Source organism: Rhinolophus sinicus, chromosome 4, assembly GCF_057876585.1.
Source record: "Rhinolophus sinicus isolate RSI-liver-muscle chromosome 4, RSI-T2T, whole genome shotgun sequence".
Taxonomy (NCBI): Eukaryota; Metazoa; Chordata; class Mammalia; order Chiroptera; family Rhinolophidae; genus Rhinolophus; species Rhinolophus sinicus.
The window spans coordinates 101,706,268-101,724,366 of record NC_142504.1 but is presented as its reverse complement, the minus strand read 5'-3'; the positions used below and the strand labels follow the sequence as shown (position 1 = coordinate 101,724,366).

Genomic DNA, 18,099 nt, shown 5'->3' with positions numbered 1-18,099 from the left:
CCTGTAACTTCACCCCATTCTAGGAGATGCGGTGACGAATCCCCAGGGCCTCAGCTACCTGCCAGAGAGGGACTTACTCCGTTTCCCTGGCTGCAAATCCAAGCACAAGGTGACAATAGGTGTGATGGACCCATATGCCAATCTTTGGAACTAGACACAATTCACTTGACTGCAACATCTGCTTAGGAGATAAATGAAGCAGCTGCTCCCGAAGGGCAAATAGAAATAAAAAGGCCAGAATTTGTGCCAACAGCCAAGAACGGGGCTTTGAAGAAAGTCTATACCTCGGCTATATAATTTAAAGGGGAATCAGGAAGCTTGCTGTCTTCAGATAAAAGGCTGCATGAGGACATTCTTAGGAGAAGAAAACACTTTCCCCTTGGAGTCACTAAGGGCCTGGATTCAAACTCAATAGACCCATTCTTTGAAAAGAGAAGAACACACTTCGGAAGTGTGTTTCAAATGTCTCTTATTTTACTCGGTAAGAATTTAGCAATCATACATTTATTTTTTAGTGGTAGTCTCTACTTGGGCGTAGTGAGATTCAAATGTTCCCTGCGTGCCAAGTAGTATGATGCTCATGCTAGCTATTCTCTATGGCAGGGGTCAGTCAATACGGCCTGCAGGCCCTATCTGCCCATTGCCTGTTTTTGTAAATAAAGTTTTATCGGAATCCTGCTTGAGCTCATTCGTTTTCACACAGCAATAACGACCACATGGCTCACAAAACCTAAAACATTTACTCTTTGACTTTTTTCAGAAAGAGTTTTCAACCTCTGCTCTACAGTTTTATAATTTTTAAAATCTCCACTTGTAGCTTCTACTTCTTTTAAAATAGTAGTGTCTCTTCATATGGCAGAATTCAGACAGTCGAAATCTAACCTTTGACACAAGCCCAGAGAAGTGCCTACCTCCTTCTCACATTCCTTACTTGCATGGTTTACGAGGATAACTGTTTTCATAGTTGCTAATGGTTCAAATGAACTACTCTCAGTGAAAGCTTACTGTCATTTGTGCAACACCACTGAGCGTGGCTTTGTTTTCCCAACTGCTGAAAAAGATGTTTTGCACATATTAGGCAATTCATAAATGTTTCATGGTGTGATTTATTAAGTTTTCCTTAATATTTTTTTGTCTTTCTTGAAGTATGTTGATGAGGATAGAAAGCAAAGAACCCCAGACTCAATATCTATCTAGTAGTTTAGTAGAAAAATAATGCAGTGTTTTCTGCTCTAATATTTTCTCAACAAGTATCTGTATTTTGCTGATTTCCTGGCAAGAGGCTCACATTGACTCTAGACAATGGCTTATTGAATAACCCCTAGATCATTTTCCCACGTCTAAAATAAAAACTCTCTGCTAACCATCCATTCCCTGAATTCATTTCCTTAACATTTCACCTGCCCACAGGAAACTAGACTGCAACTCACACGCCATTCTTTATGTAATCTACCCCTGGTAACTTAGAAAAATTTGATGTCATTTTCAAATTTGGAGATTTCACACTGTTATCTTTCTTTCTAACAAATCAAAATGCTAAATAACTTCAACTCGAAACATAATTGCATACAGAGAAGCACCAGGTCTCAATTTTTGGACAAGAGAGTCAAACTTTTCACAATAACTTAATGTTGAAATAGCCTGTGGCAAAGAAATGTGTCAAGTGATTTTTGAAAGTGGAAATAAGTTATAAATTCTTGTTTCCCTTTGCTTACATGCATACTTTTTTCATTCATTTATTTACCAGTTTCCATAACCTCAGTACCAAGCATCCCCGGGTGTATTCTATTTAATAAAAAAGTTCCAAACCTCACGGAGTCAGAGTATTTTTCTAAGTTATGATTTATAACCTCCATATGGGAAGAAACTATCATTCTTGATAAAATGCATAAGCATTTTTCTGATGGATTTTAATCAGATCAAGACCCCTTCTGAGAAGCTACTCATCCACCCAGCTGTCAGTCAAAAATCTATAAAGATCGTTAAACAGACTTTATTTCTTTTTTGTATATATTCCATGAAAGACCATCTAACTACCTTTGTTTTCTACAATGTCTCTTATCAAGAGAGAAATTTTTCGCCTTGGAGAGGCCTGCCTCCCTTGCCCATGCAGCAGGTCTGTAATAAAACTGACATTTGCTCATAACTAAATTGTCTGAAATTTGTCTTAAAGCCTGTAGGCACAGCTGCCACCCTGGGCTTCTGTCCATCTGCTGGTTCCTTGACATATTGAGTGCTGCCCATTGTGGCCCCCAGCTCTTCTGTCTCACCACTGGACTCTTCGAAATTTGTATGCAGATGAACCAAGTACACTGCCTGACGTGTGGTCCTTGGACCAGCAGCATGCACACCACCTGGGAGCTTGTTAGAAATCCCCATTCTCAGGTCCCTCAGAGCCTATGAATCAGAACCTTGGGAGGGGTGAGGCTAGAAACCGGATCTTAACAGCCCTTGAAGGGAATCTTACGCACCTAAAACTTGAGAATCACTGTGAATGAATTATTTGGTTTTGTTTCTTTGCTTTTATTTTAAAGCTTGCTTTCCTATTAGATATAGAACACAGCACAATTATCCCTCCCCCCCCACACACACCTTTTCTCACAGGTAATTTTTCAACTTTTGAAAATAGCTGTAGAATAGGAGGGTCTCTTCCCTCCCCACGTATTCTCGAATAAAGGCAAAGCAAGGTACCTTCCAAGGCTCTATTTCTCACATTGTGTCAAAGCTTTCACAGAATAATCACATACTGGTGTTTGTTTTATCTATCTATCTATCTATCTATCTATCTATCTATCTATCTATCTATCAATCAATCTATCTATCATCTATCTGTCTGTCTGTCTGTCTGTCTGTCTGTCTATCTATCTATCTATCATCTATCTATCCATCATCTATCTATCTATCTATCTATCTATCTATCTATCTATCTATCTATCTATCATCTATCAATCTATCTATATTATCTATCCAATCTTACTTCTGACCAAAAGGCCTTCACAACCCTATTTACCTAAAAACTACTAATTCTTTCCTCTCTCTTTCAGGAGGCCTTCCTGACTACTTTAGGGCAGTATCATCTTAAAATATCTAAGTCATTTCTCTCTATACCACTCACCTTCATTGATCACCGTCTGTCTTAATGAGCTGGTGAGATGCTCCCAGTGTATGAATTGGTTTCCTCCAATAATACTGGAACAAACTCTGTTTCCTTCACCTCTCCAACAATTGTCCATTGTTTTACTACACTTACTCATTGGTTTTTTCAGTGAATAATTATGGAATATTGACTATGTGTCAAGAACTGTGCTAATTACTAGGAATGCAAAGATTGGTGAGACATTGGGAGCTTAATAAATGAATGAAAAATGGCGTGGCTCCTGGGAATTTCTGCATTCTTGGAATGAGAAGCTGCACTGGGACCTGGCAAGTAGTAAAGCTGAAAAAGTAGAGGGGACCAAATTATAGGAGGCATTGCCTCCTACAGAAACAATTTTAATAGTATCAGTAAGTGGGGAACTGCAGACAAATTTGTTTAGCTCAAGAGTTAATATTAGACAGATTTGTTACTTGGTACGATGCAGACCACATACTCAACACATAGTAATTACCTGAATTAAATAGTAAGAAAATTTCATTATTGACTTAAATGTATTTTTGTAAGGCTCTTCTCTGATTTTTATTAGACTACCTGTTCCTTACTTTGCATATAACCTGTTACTCTAAGGGGAGTTTCTTTCCTTTTCACTTTTAAGGGTATGCTGGGGATGGGAATGGGTAAGAACTGACATTGATTATCTATGTTATTGGACTTTACCCTTTGAAGTCCTAAGATACTACTATCTCTCACAGATTCTTTTGGTACATTGTAATGAATTATTAAGTTCCCATTTTGTGCTTAGGCACTCCTGCTCAAACGTTCACAGGAGACAGACATATAGCTCATACTAGTGCTTGCGGTCAGACAGACATGTGCCCAAGATCTGATGGGAGATTGAGGCAGGGACACCCTGCCCCACTGGGGATTTAGGGGAGGATTCAGGAAGGAGGAAGGCCTGAATTAAGTGTGAAAAATGATTATAAGTTAACCAGAAAAAATTGGGAAGTGTAAGTACCTGCCTTGCTTTCCTCCATCCAAATCTTCCTCAAAGATTTTGGCCTCCTAATTTTCTGTATTGATTATTTTTATTCTGCCAATTGCTATTAACAACAACAATAACAACAACAGCAACAGATTGTATTGAGAACCCAGGGAAATTGTGTCCCACATACTCAAATACACCTGTATTTTCTGAGGTGAAATTAAGATATATTGAAGTCCTAAGTGGTTGTCAGTTAAAATCTCTATGTGGTGCATAATAAAAAGTAATTAAAATGTAAAAATTTGAAAACCAGTGAAAGTGAGCTGTAGTAATTAAAGTAGAGTAAGTATATTTCATCTAAGAGTGTATGCGTAAATAGCAACGAAAATAATTTCATCCTCAGTACCAAAAATAATTATTTTCATCAAGATTTGAATGTGTACTAATATTTTAAACTTCATGTGTACATGTCTAATCAACTGGTGATTCTATCAAATGAATCTTGAATTTTATTTACATATTGAAATTTAATATATTCAGACAATTTGTTGATCACCTACCGAGGTCACTGCCTTAGAAAAGTGATAACCATGTGTCCTGGGCTTCTAGGATATTCTCAATGTCAACTATTTTATCTTTTGTATCTATTGACACATTCTAACTGATCATAATACGTGTTCTATATTTTGGCCAGGAGAATGTTATTACTTTATTGAAAATACAGAACACTGCCCCCATCAATTTAAACTTTCATAAAACTTATTTTTTCTACATTATGATATTCTATTATAATCTCATTCATTCAAAATCTATAAGGGGAGTCTCTTCAAATAAGTAAAAAAAACAAAAACTTCAATTAATTACCAAAAAATTTGCAAAATTATTTTTATTTCACACTAGTTTGAAGCTAAATGTTTCTATAATTTAGTAGTATTCCATGGGGGAATTTCAGTGTTTAAATGGCAGAGGGGATGGCAGAAAGTATTTAGTCCTATTTCTCTTTTGAGGAAATTAACAGGGATTAGAAGTCTTCCCTTAGGTTTAATTAAACACCATTAATTTAATTAAAGACAGGATAGAATCAGAACTAGATCTTGGGTTCTAACTTCTCTTTGTTATTTTTTATCATAAAAATAAAAGCTTACAAATTAGAATGTCAGTCAATAAGATAACATACCTCATTATTATATATGAGGCATATATGATAAACCACATGAATATGATAAACCATAGAATAAAATGCATAGACACTAACTTGAATAAGGTATTACTGATTGTACATACACACGTTTCAGATCCATTTGAGTGCAATTGAAGTCTCCTAATAAAGCACAAAGAAAATTTATATTCTCCAGTAATCCCAGATAAAAACATACTGAAGAAGCCAATGAACGGGTTTCCTACTTCATCTTATTAATTGCACTAAACTCCCATTTTTCTGAGAGCCCTGTAAGGGACATTATTTGTTTCAAATTGGAATTGATTTTGCTTTCATCTGCATTACTTCATTTGTTCTAAAAGGCTCAATGGTGGTACTGTGCAGGGGAGGGGTCCTCAATTAAATCAAGAAAAACTAAATTAAAACTCAGAAATATCTTGAAGGAGAAAATTTTCCTTTTCTCTTTTTACGTGTTAATGTATACAAAGAGACAGAGATGAATGCCAATGGGTCTGTTACTGAAGAAAGATACATGAAGCAAAATTGTGAAAATACGCCAAGTAAATATTAAGAGACTTCGGGAGTGACAGGAGGGAAACCAAAGTGGCAGCAGCACAAGATCTCTAAATTCACTTTCATTGGATTTTCAGTTATTAATGGTATGATTTATCCTTTCATTTATTCCCTAATTTTAAACATAAGTCATACTCAGGGCTCAACTTCTACTCTTGCCAACTAAAATCTTTAAGCTTTGACCAAAGTGCTTAGGGTGAGATTTAAGACAATTTGAGAATTTCTCAAAATAGCATCAAATCCCACTTTTGCACAATGAGAAGACTTGTATTTTCTCTGGAGAAACAAAACATGTCCAGGATTCCAGTTCATCAGGTCAATATATCTCTGAAACATTCTCACAAAGAGAAAACGAAAAAAAAGAAAAAATCAAAACGAAACAACACTACATTACAGATGGGTTAGCCAGTTAAATTTAGTTTAGTTCATGCATCGATGCTTCTAGAACTAGCATGGAATACGCCAAGTATGGTTTTGGTGTCTTCCCCACTTCCCTTTATGTGACTCTTTGCTCTTCTTCAGAGAAGGGCTGCCTTGACAGTCCACCATTCTGTTTGCACAACCCCTTTCCTGGGAATGACAGACCAAGAGATCGTTCAAAGCTTTACTCAATTACAGTTAATTTTTCCACAGAGTCTTACTAAATGCCCCACACTCTGGAAGCTCTGTGGATGGTAAATTCCCAGACTGTTTACCCACGAGACTGATTCTGTTAAGTTTCTTTTTTGGGCACAATGGACCAGCACACCAGCTATTACCAGTTTCAAATTAGTCCAATCTCATGAATGCAGCTGGATACAAATTTGCCCTGCATATATATATATAAATTAAATGCAAAGACTGCATCTACTCCCCCATCACTTTCTTCAGTATATACATATTGCTGTATCCTGTTTCTAAACACCTCACTTCAAAATTCTGGAAGATTCACTATAGATCAACAAATAGAGTCACATGATTTTTAAAAAGAGAGAAAGACTGTGGTTTTGGCAAGAAAAGAGGCAAAATTATGTGCTAGAGAATCTTTCTCTAGCAATGTATGCAGTGTATAGTTGTCAAACCACCTATGGGTCCAGACCTCAGGCCTGCAGAGTGGGCACCATGCCAGAAAAAACAACAATAACAATAGAAGAGCCTATAATAGCTAATCCAGTGAGAGAGAACAGCTGAAAGAGACACATCAGACTGGATTTGGAAAGTACTAGAGAGGCAAGAAGACAGACAATAACCAGGAGGTTATTGCTAATTCCTACAACTCGCTGACACGAAGTTAATGTGCTGGTTATGGGGTATTGCTGGGACGGGATAAGCTGAACTAAAAACACCTTTCCATTCTAAGCTTTGTGCTTCGATGTGTCATTTTCTGCTTGTGGTAGAACCTAGAGCCACATAAGGTGAAAATACTTTTAAACCCCTCATTTTTTCTTAATTTCTGAGAAGCAACCATTGCCAGGAAATATGAACCATTTTGAATTTCCGGATCTGTCTTCCTCTCTAACTACTGCCTCCAAAGTAAACACTCTCTAGTATTGTGACTCCATTGAGTTAGGTATTCTGTATGTAGTCATTCATGCAACAAGCACTGATGAAATGCCTGCAGGCCTCCTTGCCGATGTGATAAATAAACACTTTCAGAGGAATACACATCTTCAAACTTTCACATGTAATTACAGAGAGAGCCGTAAGTAGGCCATTCTTTAAATGTTCCTCAAGGAACACCTGCCCTCACTTGGAAGGAAGAATCTAGCCTCAAGAAGTAAAATCAAACAGAAATGCAAAATGCGTCTCCAGGATTCGACTATTAAGTCTGCAAGTCAAGACCTTACTCACTTAAGTTATGGGTCTGAAATGGACAGAAGGCAAGGTTTGCCCAGGTCAGGAGATAAGAAACATGTGGTGAATTATGAAAGAGCACAGGAAGACGGCCATCAAAAATATAACTCAAAAAGATGGTAATTGGGTCAAGCAAGGACTGCCTCCTTTTGGGAATCAGCTGTTACCTACTTTCTCTGCTGGGCTGAAGAGCGCCGGGTGCAAATCACGGCCACGACCACCACCACCAGCACTGTGAGGACGCCAACGGTGACCACAATGATCACAAGCAGGTTGCTGTTCTTCTGAGGAGTGACACTGCCATGTGGGGGGTGCATCTGGCCAATGGGTGGCTCTGGGAAAAGACAGGCAAAGGGAGATCAGGTTTAGGGAGATACGGAAACCCAATGTTTACCAAGCTCTGCTAAGGATGAGAAGAGTTCCTATTGTTCTGGGTACTGCTGAAGCTGAGAAGAAAGCAATGAAAAATGGGAGGAAAGATCTAAATCACCTATGCAAGATCAATGAAACCTATGCCCATAAAAAAACTTATACAGGAAGTTTCTTAGCAACATTATTCAGAATAGGCAACAGTTGAAACTCAAATATCCATCAACTGACGAATGGATAAACAAATGTGGTGTATCCACACAGTGGAATACTCTCCAGCCATAGAAAGGAATGAAGTACTGACACATAGTACAACATGCATGTACCCTGAGAACATTATGCTAAGTGAAAGAAGCCAAACACAAAAGCAGGTTAATGTTTATCAGTAGATGGGGGGAGAATTGAATGGGGAAAAACTGTTAATGAGTACAGGGTTTCCCTGTGGGGTGATGAAAATGTTGTGGAATTAGATGGTGGTGATGGTGGCGCAACCTGTGAATATACGGAAAACCACAGAATTGTAGACTTTGAAAGGGTGAATTTATGTTATGTGAATTATATCTAAATTTTTAAAAAGGAGCTATCATATTGGCTAGAAAGTGGAGAGGGAAAGAAGGATGCCGCTTTGTACTATAAGAATTCCAAAGTGACAAGAACCAGAGAAGGCAGAGGTTTATGAGAAAAATGCTATTTTTTGATGTTGTGAAGGATGAACTATTTGACACCCGTCACTCACAATTTACCCCCATTCTCTTTAAGAAGCTATCTATAAACCACATTTAATTTTCAACCTGTCGAAGGTGTATGGATCCCACTCAAAAGTAGCCACTACATTAGAAAGAGTGTCATAAAGTCCTGATGAATATTTTCTTGTGTTACAGCAGTACTTTATGGTAGACAATATTTAGGCAAAGATAGAATAAGACATTTTCAATAATTTGCTTATGTAAATAAGAATGGCTAATGACTCTTTAAATTGTTTTCTTTAAACTCTCAGTCAGTGATCAATCGGTTAGAAATACTCTGTTCCATGTAACATTTGTCATTTCAAGCTACACATTTTTAAAAAGTAAATATTAGCTTATGATTTTATTTATAAATTAACTTAGAAAGTAGCAGAAAGCAATGAGCTTGGATATTTTCATAGACGTAAATGTGAATGTGTCTCTGACAACCTATAATAGCTTTCTATACCCCTTGAAGCAAAACGTTTAGGCCTTTGCACCCAGTGTTTTATTTGTAAATGAAAATAATAATATTTATTGAATACAATTACTGTCTCAATTAGAGAAAATACATACAAAGCAACCATCTCAGTGCCTGATACAGACTAAATGCCTATAATATCATTACACCATTGAAACAGTAAATAAAATATTGCTATATTAATTACCTCTATACAATTTGGGATACTTCTGGCATGGACTTTCAAACTACAAAATTTTTAGAACTAATACTCAAGGTGAAAGATAAATTAACTTCTCAAAAATGAATATAACTATCCATTTACTTGCCTCAAAATCGAAACACTCTCTTTTGACAAGTTATTGAAGAATCATCGCTTGTTTTGAAAAGATTGCCAGCTAAACTTAATCTATTGCTGATTTGTTATTATTGGAAAAGTAAGTATTTCTGATACAACTTGAATCTTGGGTAGGGGGAACTCATCAAAAGTCTTTAATAGCATTATATGTTAAAAGGTTCTGGTTATAAATGAAAGAAATAGGTTTCCTGGAAGTAATTTTACTTTTACTACAAAGAAATGGGGCAAGTAATGAAAGGTCAGAACTTTTTGTATCATAGTTTTACTTATAATTTAAAAAGTCATTTTACAGTAGTTTCTCAATCTGTCCTTTATGTGCTTAATAAACTAATTCATTGGAATGAATTAACCTTTTATGTGAGAGCTTACAATGCAGACAGTAGGGGATCTTTATTAGTGTGGATTTTTATTAGCATGACTTAAATTTAAGAGTTCACCGTTTCCGACAAATTCAGTTTCAGTTATACACAGCAGTACACTTTATGAACATTTTTTAAAACCTTGTAAACGAGAATTTTTCAAATTTCTACTCTTCTTTCTTTCTTTGCACCCAAGAAAACATCATTTTTCAAGTCAAAAAATAATGACAGCTGAGCATTAGTGGGATCATATTGATGTCATTCCCCTCGTAGAGTAAGGGTTCACGCGAACTCCCCTTATGAATTTCCCGTCCCAATCCTTTATGACTTCCTCATAAATGTCCCCATCAGTTCAAAAGTCGGCTTTCAAGGTCTTTCATTAATTCCCCAATCTCAATTCAAAAGCTGAATAATCAGAATATCTGACATCGAATTGGCAGTTAAGAAAGTCAAGTGCAATGGTGTCTCTAGTTGTAGTTGATCCTTTTTATTTGCACAGGTTGTAGTCTATGAAGTTTCCAGAAACAGAGAATTAGAGAATAGTAAGTGTTGCTTCTAGAGGAAATACAGGGTTAGGTTCCTGTGAGCCTGTGGTGACAAAATTTTATCAGCCAATCCATAACATATGACCATGGGTTATGTGTGTTTCTGTTTAAAGATACCTTGTTTAAAATATTATTGATTCATCAAATTGAATTGACAGCTGACAGTACTAGAACTACACTCATCATGCCTGAGTGATGTTTAATTAGCCCACACATTTTCTCTGAAAGGTACATCACAGCCTTTTGAGCATAAGAGCACTTGACAACATTCAACATCCCATGCAAGGGCCACTTTATATAGAAATCATCGACAAAAAATACAAAACTGAGAAAAATTGGCACTAAATATATCATGGAAAGGACACTGTTTACAGTAGCTATGAAAGCTGAAACAACAAGGCAGAGTGTCTCCTTGTTTCATCTCAACCGAGTCTGTGAGCACTGGGCTAAGCAAACTTTGTTCCACATAGTCCACGAATGACCACAAAAGCACCGCAAGTATTGATTTTGGGGGTTCAAAAGAAATTTTAGCAAGTCGGTGAATTCACAGATACAGAATCTGTGAATAATGAAGATAGACTGTATGTTTAATATACCTCAAAAGGCTGCTGCAAATTAGGGGGCATTTTAGACTCACAAATCTAGACTCGTACAGTCAAGGATTCTGGGAGACAGCCTGACTCCAAAAGGGGCAAAATGACATTTACCACCTTTCAGGCTTCTGAGGGGATGCTTGCTGCATGGTGTAATTCAAAGGCTTACAAATAGCCTCAGGACACTGTGTTTATTTCATGAGATAATGGATGCAACACAAAGACCTCAGGCCCTGCAATTGGCGCTCAACAGACATTGTGAAGCAGCTCAGTTTATTTCATTCCATGTGACTTTTCCAAGTTAAAGAAAAATATAGTATCCTCATGCAACTGTTCCTAGTGTGTGCATAATACTGCAGGTATCCAGTATCTGTAAGCAAGACCTAGATGATTCACTGACATCAGTGAGAAGGGAATTGACTCTTTTTCAAATCCCATGAGCACTCCATCCATTTTTATTTTCATGATGTTTGATCTCCCTAAAAGATTTCATGATTTTTCTATTAAATTTTTTAAAACTAAAGTTGATTGGGGTGACAATAGTTAGTAAAGTTACATAGGTTTCAAGTGTACATTTCTGTAATACATCATCTATCTATCACATTGTATGCTCACCACCCAGAGTCAGTTCTCCTTCTATCACCATGTATTTGACCCCGTTTACCCTCATCTTACCCTCTCCACCTTACCCTCTGGTAACCACTAAACTATTGTCTATATCTATGAGTTTTTGTTTCTTTGTTTGTCTTGCTCCTTTGTTGCTTGCAGTTTTATATCCCACATGTGAGGACAGAGCCCCAGAAAGCAATTTCCAGGCTCTGGCCTCACATAGAAAGGTGCTGGCTCAGGTAGTAAATGGCCATCAGCTGTGATTGGATAGCCATCAGTTGTGGCTAGTTGGCCGTCAGCTGTAACCAGTGAGCCATTGGCCACTAATATAACTGCAGTGGCTATGCTGGCAGAAAAGGTGGGGGCTAGCAAGAAGATGGTGGCTGAGCTAACAAGAGCGGATTGCCGAGAGGCGGATGCCGCCAGAGAGAATATAGTGATATGACTCCCCTACTTATGGCTCCGTGGGTGTTCCTTTTTGGCCTCACCATATCCTGCATTCTCTTGTGGGGAGCTGGAGCAGAGACCCCGCTGGACGCCCCGCATGACGCCCTGCACGACAAATGGCGCAGCGAGCAGGGTCTCCTGCACGACACCACATATCAGTGAAATCATATGGTTCTCGACTTTTTCTGTCTGACTTATTTCCCTATTAAATTTAACAAAAGCAAACATATAATTCATAATCTGATGGGTCTTAAAGACTTGGCAATGATTAGGAAAATAAGTTTAGTGAAATATTGTCTTTCGTTTTTATAATACTTTGTAGGCTTTCAAAAATGTTTTATGTTTCTTATATTTTCACTCAAAACCCCTGCAGTAAGCTTATTGACAGACCAGTTCTCTGAGCGCTTAATTCTCTTATAGAAAACAAAGTCAGGCATTGAATCCAGGAGTCCTAGCTCCTACTTTTGAGGACCTGGTCCCATGGCCACAATGGCTGGACCCTAACAGCTACACAATGTCAACAGGCAAATAAATAATGAGAAACTTAGGCTGACAAGTGCAATTCTGAGGAGAGAAACAGATTAAATAAAAGTTTCCAGCTCAGGACTGAACTTCTCTCCTACAATTACAGTCTTCCCTGATAACAGTTTGGCTATTAGAACACCGTGAGCTCAACTATGTCTTCATAATTTTACATGTCTTTGAATTTGAACAGAAATTCATATATGACATTGAATATTTCTAAGCATTTCCCCCTGAAATAAGGCATCATGTAGTCAATCAGCTGGATGAGATCTCACATCTAATGGAGCCCAATGTTCCCTAAAATAAAATATTAATCAGCATTATGGGGGAAAAGTTTCCTCAGTCTCTTATGTTAGAAAACATATTTCTTTCCTCAAATTTCTGAATTTTGAACATCTAATGTGAACTGTGAATTTCCAGGAGAGATGGGGCTGGAATGTTACAGAATGTATCCCATTATTCCATAAATATTTATTGAAGATCCAGTTAGGTGCCTTGGGTGTGATGATGTGATCAAAACATGGATGGACCTTGAGGACATTTCGCTAAGTGAAGTGAGACAGAGAAAGACAAATACTGTATGAATCACGTATATGTGGAATCTTAAAAAGCTAAAGTCATTGAAATAGGGACTAAAATGGTAGTTACCAGAGGCTCGGGGTTGGGGGACAAAGGGGAGATATTGGTCAAAAAGTACAAACCTTTAGTTGTCAGATGAATAAATTCTGGGGATACAATGTACAGCATGGAGATTATGGTTAATATTAGTGTATGGTATACTTGAAAGTTGCTAAGAGAGTTAAATGTTCTTAGCACAAAAAAGAAATGGTAATTATGTGATGTGATGAAAATGCTAGGTAACACTATGGTGGTAATCATTTTGCAATATATAAGTGTATCAAATCAACATACTTTACACCTTAAACTTACACTTACACAACGTTATATGTCAATTATATCTCAATAAACCCGAAGGGGAAGCCACGAAAGGATTCAAACAGGCAAAAAGAAACTACGTGAGACAAGAAACATACACAGCTTTAATATATCCAGAGGCTGCTTAACAAGTTGGGCCAGGGAAGGAAAAAAAAAGTTGTATGTTAGATGACCTGTCTTTTTCCTTCCTAAAACATGTATCTCATCTGGGTAATTGTGACATGAATAAAAAAGTCAGGTTACTTCTCACCTGGGATCAACGCGTAGCTGTTAGCAATGAAGTATGAAAACTCCATTTCTGAGTTACTTTTCTTGAAAGGTGGAGAGGGAACAATAGCCAGGGTATAGAACCATGAATTAGTATTTATAGGGTCACGCTTACATTGTTTTGCAATAATTTGCATGTCATTGTCTTCTTGCATATTGTGTGGTCTGAAAACAATTTTCATATTAGAATATTTTGATTGCACCCCCCCACTCACCTCCCACCCCAAAGGAGGCATGATTATTGACATCATGGAGCTTACAACTGCCTGGAAAAGATTTATAGTGAACAAATCATGAAGCAAGTAAATGTAAAATTACAACTGCAATTGGTGCTTAAAACAAAAGTAAAGTTTATGTAGAAAGAGGTAATATCAGGACAAAATGGTCATTGGAAGGAGAGAGAGGTCATAAAAGGCTTCATAGAAGTAACATTTAGGTTGAACATGGAGTATTGATTGCCAGGAGTTAGTTCCTGATTCTTCACAAGGGAACTAAGAGCAGGTCATGTGTCTGGAACTTTGGGAGAAAAAGGGAAATGGCACAAAATGAGGCTGGAAAGAAAAAACAGGACCCAGTTCATACAGAGCCTTGTAGATCACATTTAGTTACCCTAAGTACAACCACAGGCCATTTAAGGGTTTTCAGCAAGGAACTGACAGACTTGATTTGTATTAAGAAGACATCTCTTCCTGTTGGGTAGAGAGGGGTTGGCGGCCAAAGCAGAGACACCAGCTAAGAGGACAGTGAAGTTCTCCACGTGAGAGATGATGAGAGCTTGAACTGAGATGGTGGCGATTGCAATCACACTCAGAACTTGAGGCCATGGCCCACTACAGTTACATGATACAGTTTGAATGCAAATGAACAAAGTGGGTTGCATATGCGGGGGAGGGGGGGCGAAAGGAAGAGTCAAGTTCAGGCTTAAGCAACTGTCCTTACATCTGACATGAGGGAAAGGGTGAAAAGGAAGGCTCAGTGAGGGAAGAACAAATGTTCAATCTTGACTATGTCAGGATTGAAACCTTATGATAAATTATAGAGAGGCAACTAGAAGGTCTGCATTAGAGACGTAAATTTGGCAGTTGTCACATACATGGAATTCGAAGCCCTGGGTACACCAAAATACAGATCACCAAAATATAGAGTACACTCATAGAATGAGCAGAGAAGCTCTCTTAAGAATAAGCCCTCTACTGTTGAGGTAGAAGGGGAGGACTAGTAAAAAGAGAACTGAGTGGCCAAACAAGTTTCCCAAACCTTATTTGATACTGGAGCACTTCTTTCGCATGGCTTCACCTAGGACACATGCACCCTGGAACAATTTTTGAGGAAAGGGAATCTAGGTCCGTGGTTGTCCACTGGGGATATTTTGTCCACCAAGGGAAATTTGGCAATGTCTGGAGACATTTCTGGTTGTTACAACATGGAAGGTGGGAGCTACTACTGGCAACTCATGGGTGAAGGTCAGGGATGCTGCTAAACTCCTACAATGCAAATGCATCCTACAATGCAAAAATTATCCAGCCCCCAGTGGCAATAGTTCTGAGTTGAGAAACTCTGATCTAGTTTAACACTTTCTATGTTCAGGTGAAAAATTGAAATCCAGAGTTTAAGTGACTCAATTCACACAGTCCCAACCACTGGCAAAGTCAGTTCTGGAACCTAGGTTTGGGATTAGTCTGGGATCCTTACAATAATTTGGGATATATATTGGTTGGGTTGTAGGTGGGCAGAGCCTCTTTTTACACTAGAACTTGAGACCCTGGACCACTTCAATTATCTTTCCTTTGTGAAAACAACCGTAAAATTTTACTTCTGGATCTTTCCTTTGGCATGAAGGTGTCTATTGAGTGTCTTACAATAGCTTACCAATCTTTGCTGCTCATTTCATGCAAATATGGAAAGAGCTTTTATGTAAACATTATTTAGATTAGTTTTTCAAAACCAGAGAGCAAATCATGGTCTTTTCTCCTAAACACAGAGTGGAAATTATGATTCTGAATATTTAAAAATTAATTAATAAGATGGGTTTTTCAGTAGTGTTTCACCAAAGTATCACTGTTAACCTTAATTTAGTTTTCAAAGGTTGAGGTCAATATAATAACATTTTGTAGGGTTTGTAGCTCTTTCAACTAAAATTACTAATTTTAAAATTATAGGAAGAACAACCAACAAAAAGAAACTGGTGATATATCCTCCCCAGAGGGAAAACATGAAGGAATTGAAATAATTTTCACTATTCTTGTCACTCATACAAATATAAACTACAAAATCACACTTTCAAAAGTTAAGATTTTTCTGCTGTGAGAATGGGCACTATAACACAATGCGATATATAGATGATGTATTATAGAATTGTACACTTGAAACCTAATTTTATGAACCAATGTCACCCCAACAAATTTAATTAAAAGAAAAAAAAAACTGAAAAAGAAAAAGAATGGGCACTTCAATCCCAAACTGAATGGCTCATAAAAGTAAAATATGACCATATCACCACATATTAGCTTTGATTCTACCTGTCATCATAAAATAACTTAGGAAACCTCTTCAGTATCCCCAATTTAATTAAGGATTTCCAACTACAAGAGTAAACATGAATTATATCTTTGTTTTTCTTTATTTGAATTCCAAGAATGCATTTTAAAAAGTGTGACATGCTATAGGAAAAAGTAAATGATTAGTGAGGTCTAATTTATTGCAGCTGGCTTGAGTATCATGACAATAAGCCATTATTCTTTTACCATACTTTGAAGGATGAATCCAGCAAGTGTAGGGAAAGATAGGAAACCTCTATAATTCTGTCACTCTAAGAGGAGATACATGAAATTTTCATTGTATGTGAGGTTCTAAAACTCAGATTTTAAAAGGTTCTTGTTGATGCAGCCTACTTTGTAAAGGTGGGGTGGGGTTGGAGTTGTATCAGTCATGGTTCATTTGTCCATCTAATTGGAAAATGCACCCCATTCTTAAGGCATAAGACATTAGCAGAATTTTAATTAGAAGCTAAAGTTTTCAGATGCCTGTGCTGATTTGCTTGGAATAGCCCAAGCTAAAAGTCAAATTACATATTTACTATCATTTATCTGCTAGCAAATTAGTAAAGGAAACAGATTAAGTTTGCTCTCCATCATCCACGTCTCTCTGAGGTTATCAATGCACCTTAGTCAAGTAGCCTATAATACTTTGTTATACCAGTAAGGATTCTAAGAATATTTTAGGTGCTTTGTTCATCCCATCCATTTAATAAGAAATACCTAGAACATCATTAAATGATGCAGAAAATTGAGAAAGGATAATGTCAATCATTTAAACTGCTTCAAAGTCACTGGATGCCATTTGTCTATTTTATCTTCATTACTTTAGTCTGTGAGGTAATGTATATCAGATCAAATTAATTCCAATTATATTTCTCACTAGGAATATTAAATAAAATGGAAAAAACAAAATGGCATGCATTTCTCTCATTCTATCATTCTCTTCATCTGAGGTCTGACTTCTGTGAAAAGGAAAGTTCTTGTTGATTAAGCTGTTAGCACCTAATTTGGGCTGGGGTTTTCTTTCCAATCAGAGAATTTGTTTTATATTGAAGGGAAACTACCGAACTTTCAAACTTGACCCATAATTTGAATTGCCAGATTTAGTAATTAAAACAAAGAGATCCAGTTATTTGACTTATGTCTAGTTCTCTATGCATATGTACGTTGAACAATATTGCAATAGAAATCCCTTGAAACAGTTTCCTTTATCTCATATGTATAGGCAGTTAGAAACAATTCAAATTTTCCTGGGCCTCCTGTATTTCTTAGTTGCTAAATTTGGCAGTTCTATCCAAGACTGAAGTTCTTTAGGACACGCAGTTGAAGAGACTACACAATTCACTGTGGCTGACATTTGTTCCACCATTCACACATATAATCTCGCTCAGCAGTGGATGGAAACTATGAGAAGATCATTGTTCCTTCTCAGTTATCTAGTCTGATTCCTTCTTTAGTTTCTCGGCACTCTGTCTCTTCAAAAAGTGCTACCCTGTGCCTTTGGCTGGGAATGAATTCCAACTTGAAAGTCCCATACAAATAGCATCTTGAAATCAGCTCTGCAGGATGATTCTACAGGAGGCAACGTTAATTGCTGGCATGTACTCCAAACCTAGAACCTCTCCATCTCAGGGTATAAAAATACTATGATTATGTTTCTACACAATATCCACAACCTTCTTTACCCTTCCTCCCATCTCTGGGATTTTTCTCCCTCTCTTTCAT

General features: G+C 37.3%; 1 protein-coding gene across 3 annotated transcripts in view; it reads right to left on the bottom strand.

The window, feature by feature from the left end:
• DCC (DCC netrin 1 receptor) overlaps window positions 1-18,099 on the bottom strand; it is a 1,044,138-nt gene that overhangs the window by 56,928 nt on the left and 969,111 nt on the right. For all 3 annotated transcript variants that reach the window (XM_019721869.3, XM_074339961.2, XM_074339962.2), the window contains exon 23: window positions 7,816-7,978. In XM_019721869.3, coding sequence (XP_019577428.3) covers window positions 7,816-7,978 — 163 coding nt within the window. The remainder of the gene's footprint in view (window positions 1-7,815; window positions 7,979-18,099) is intronic.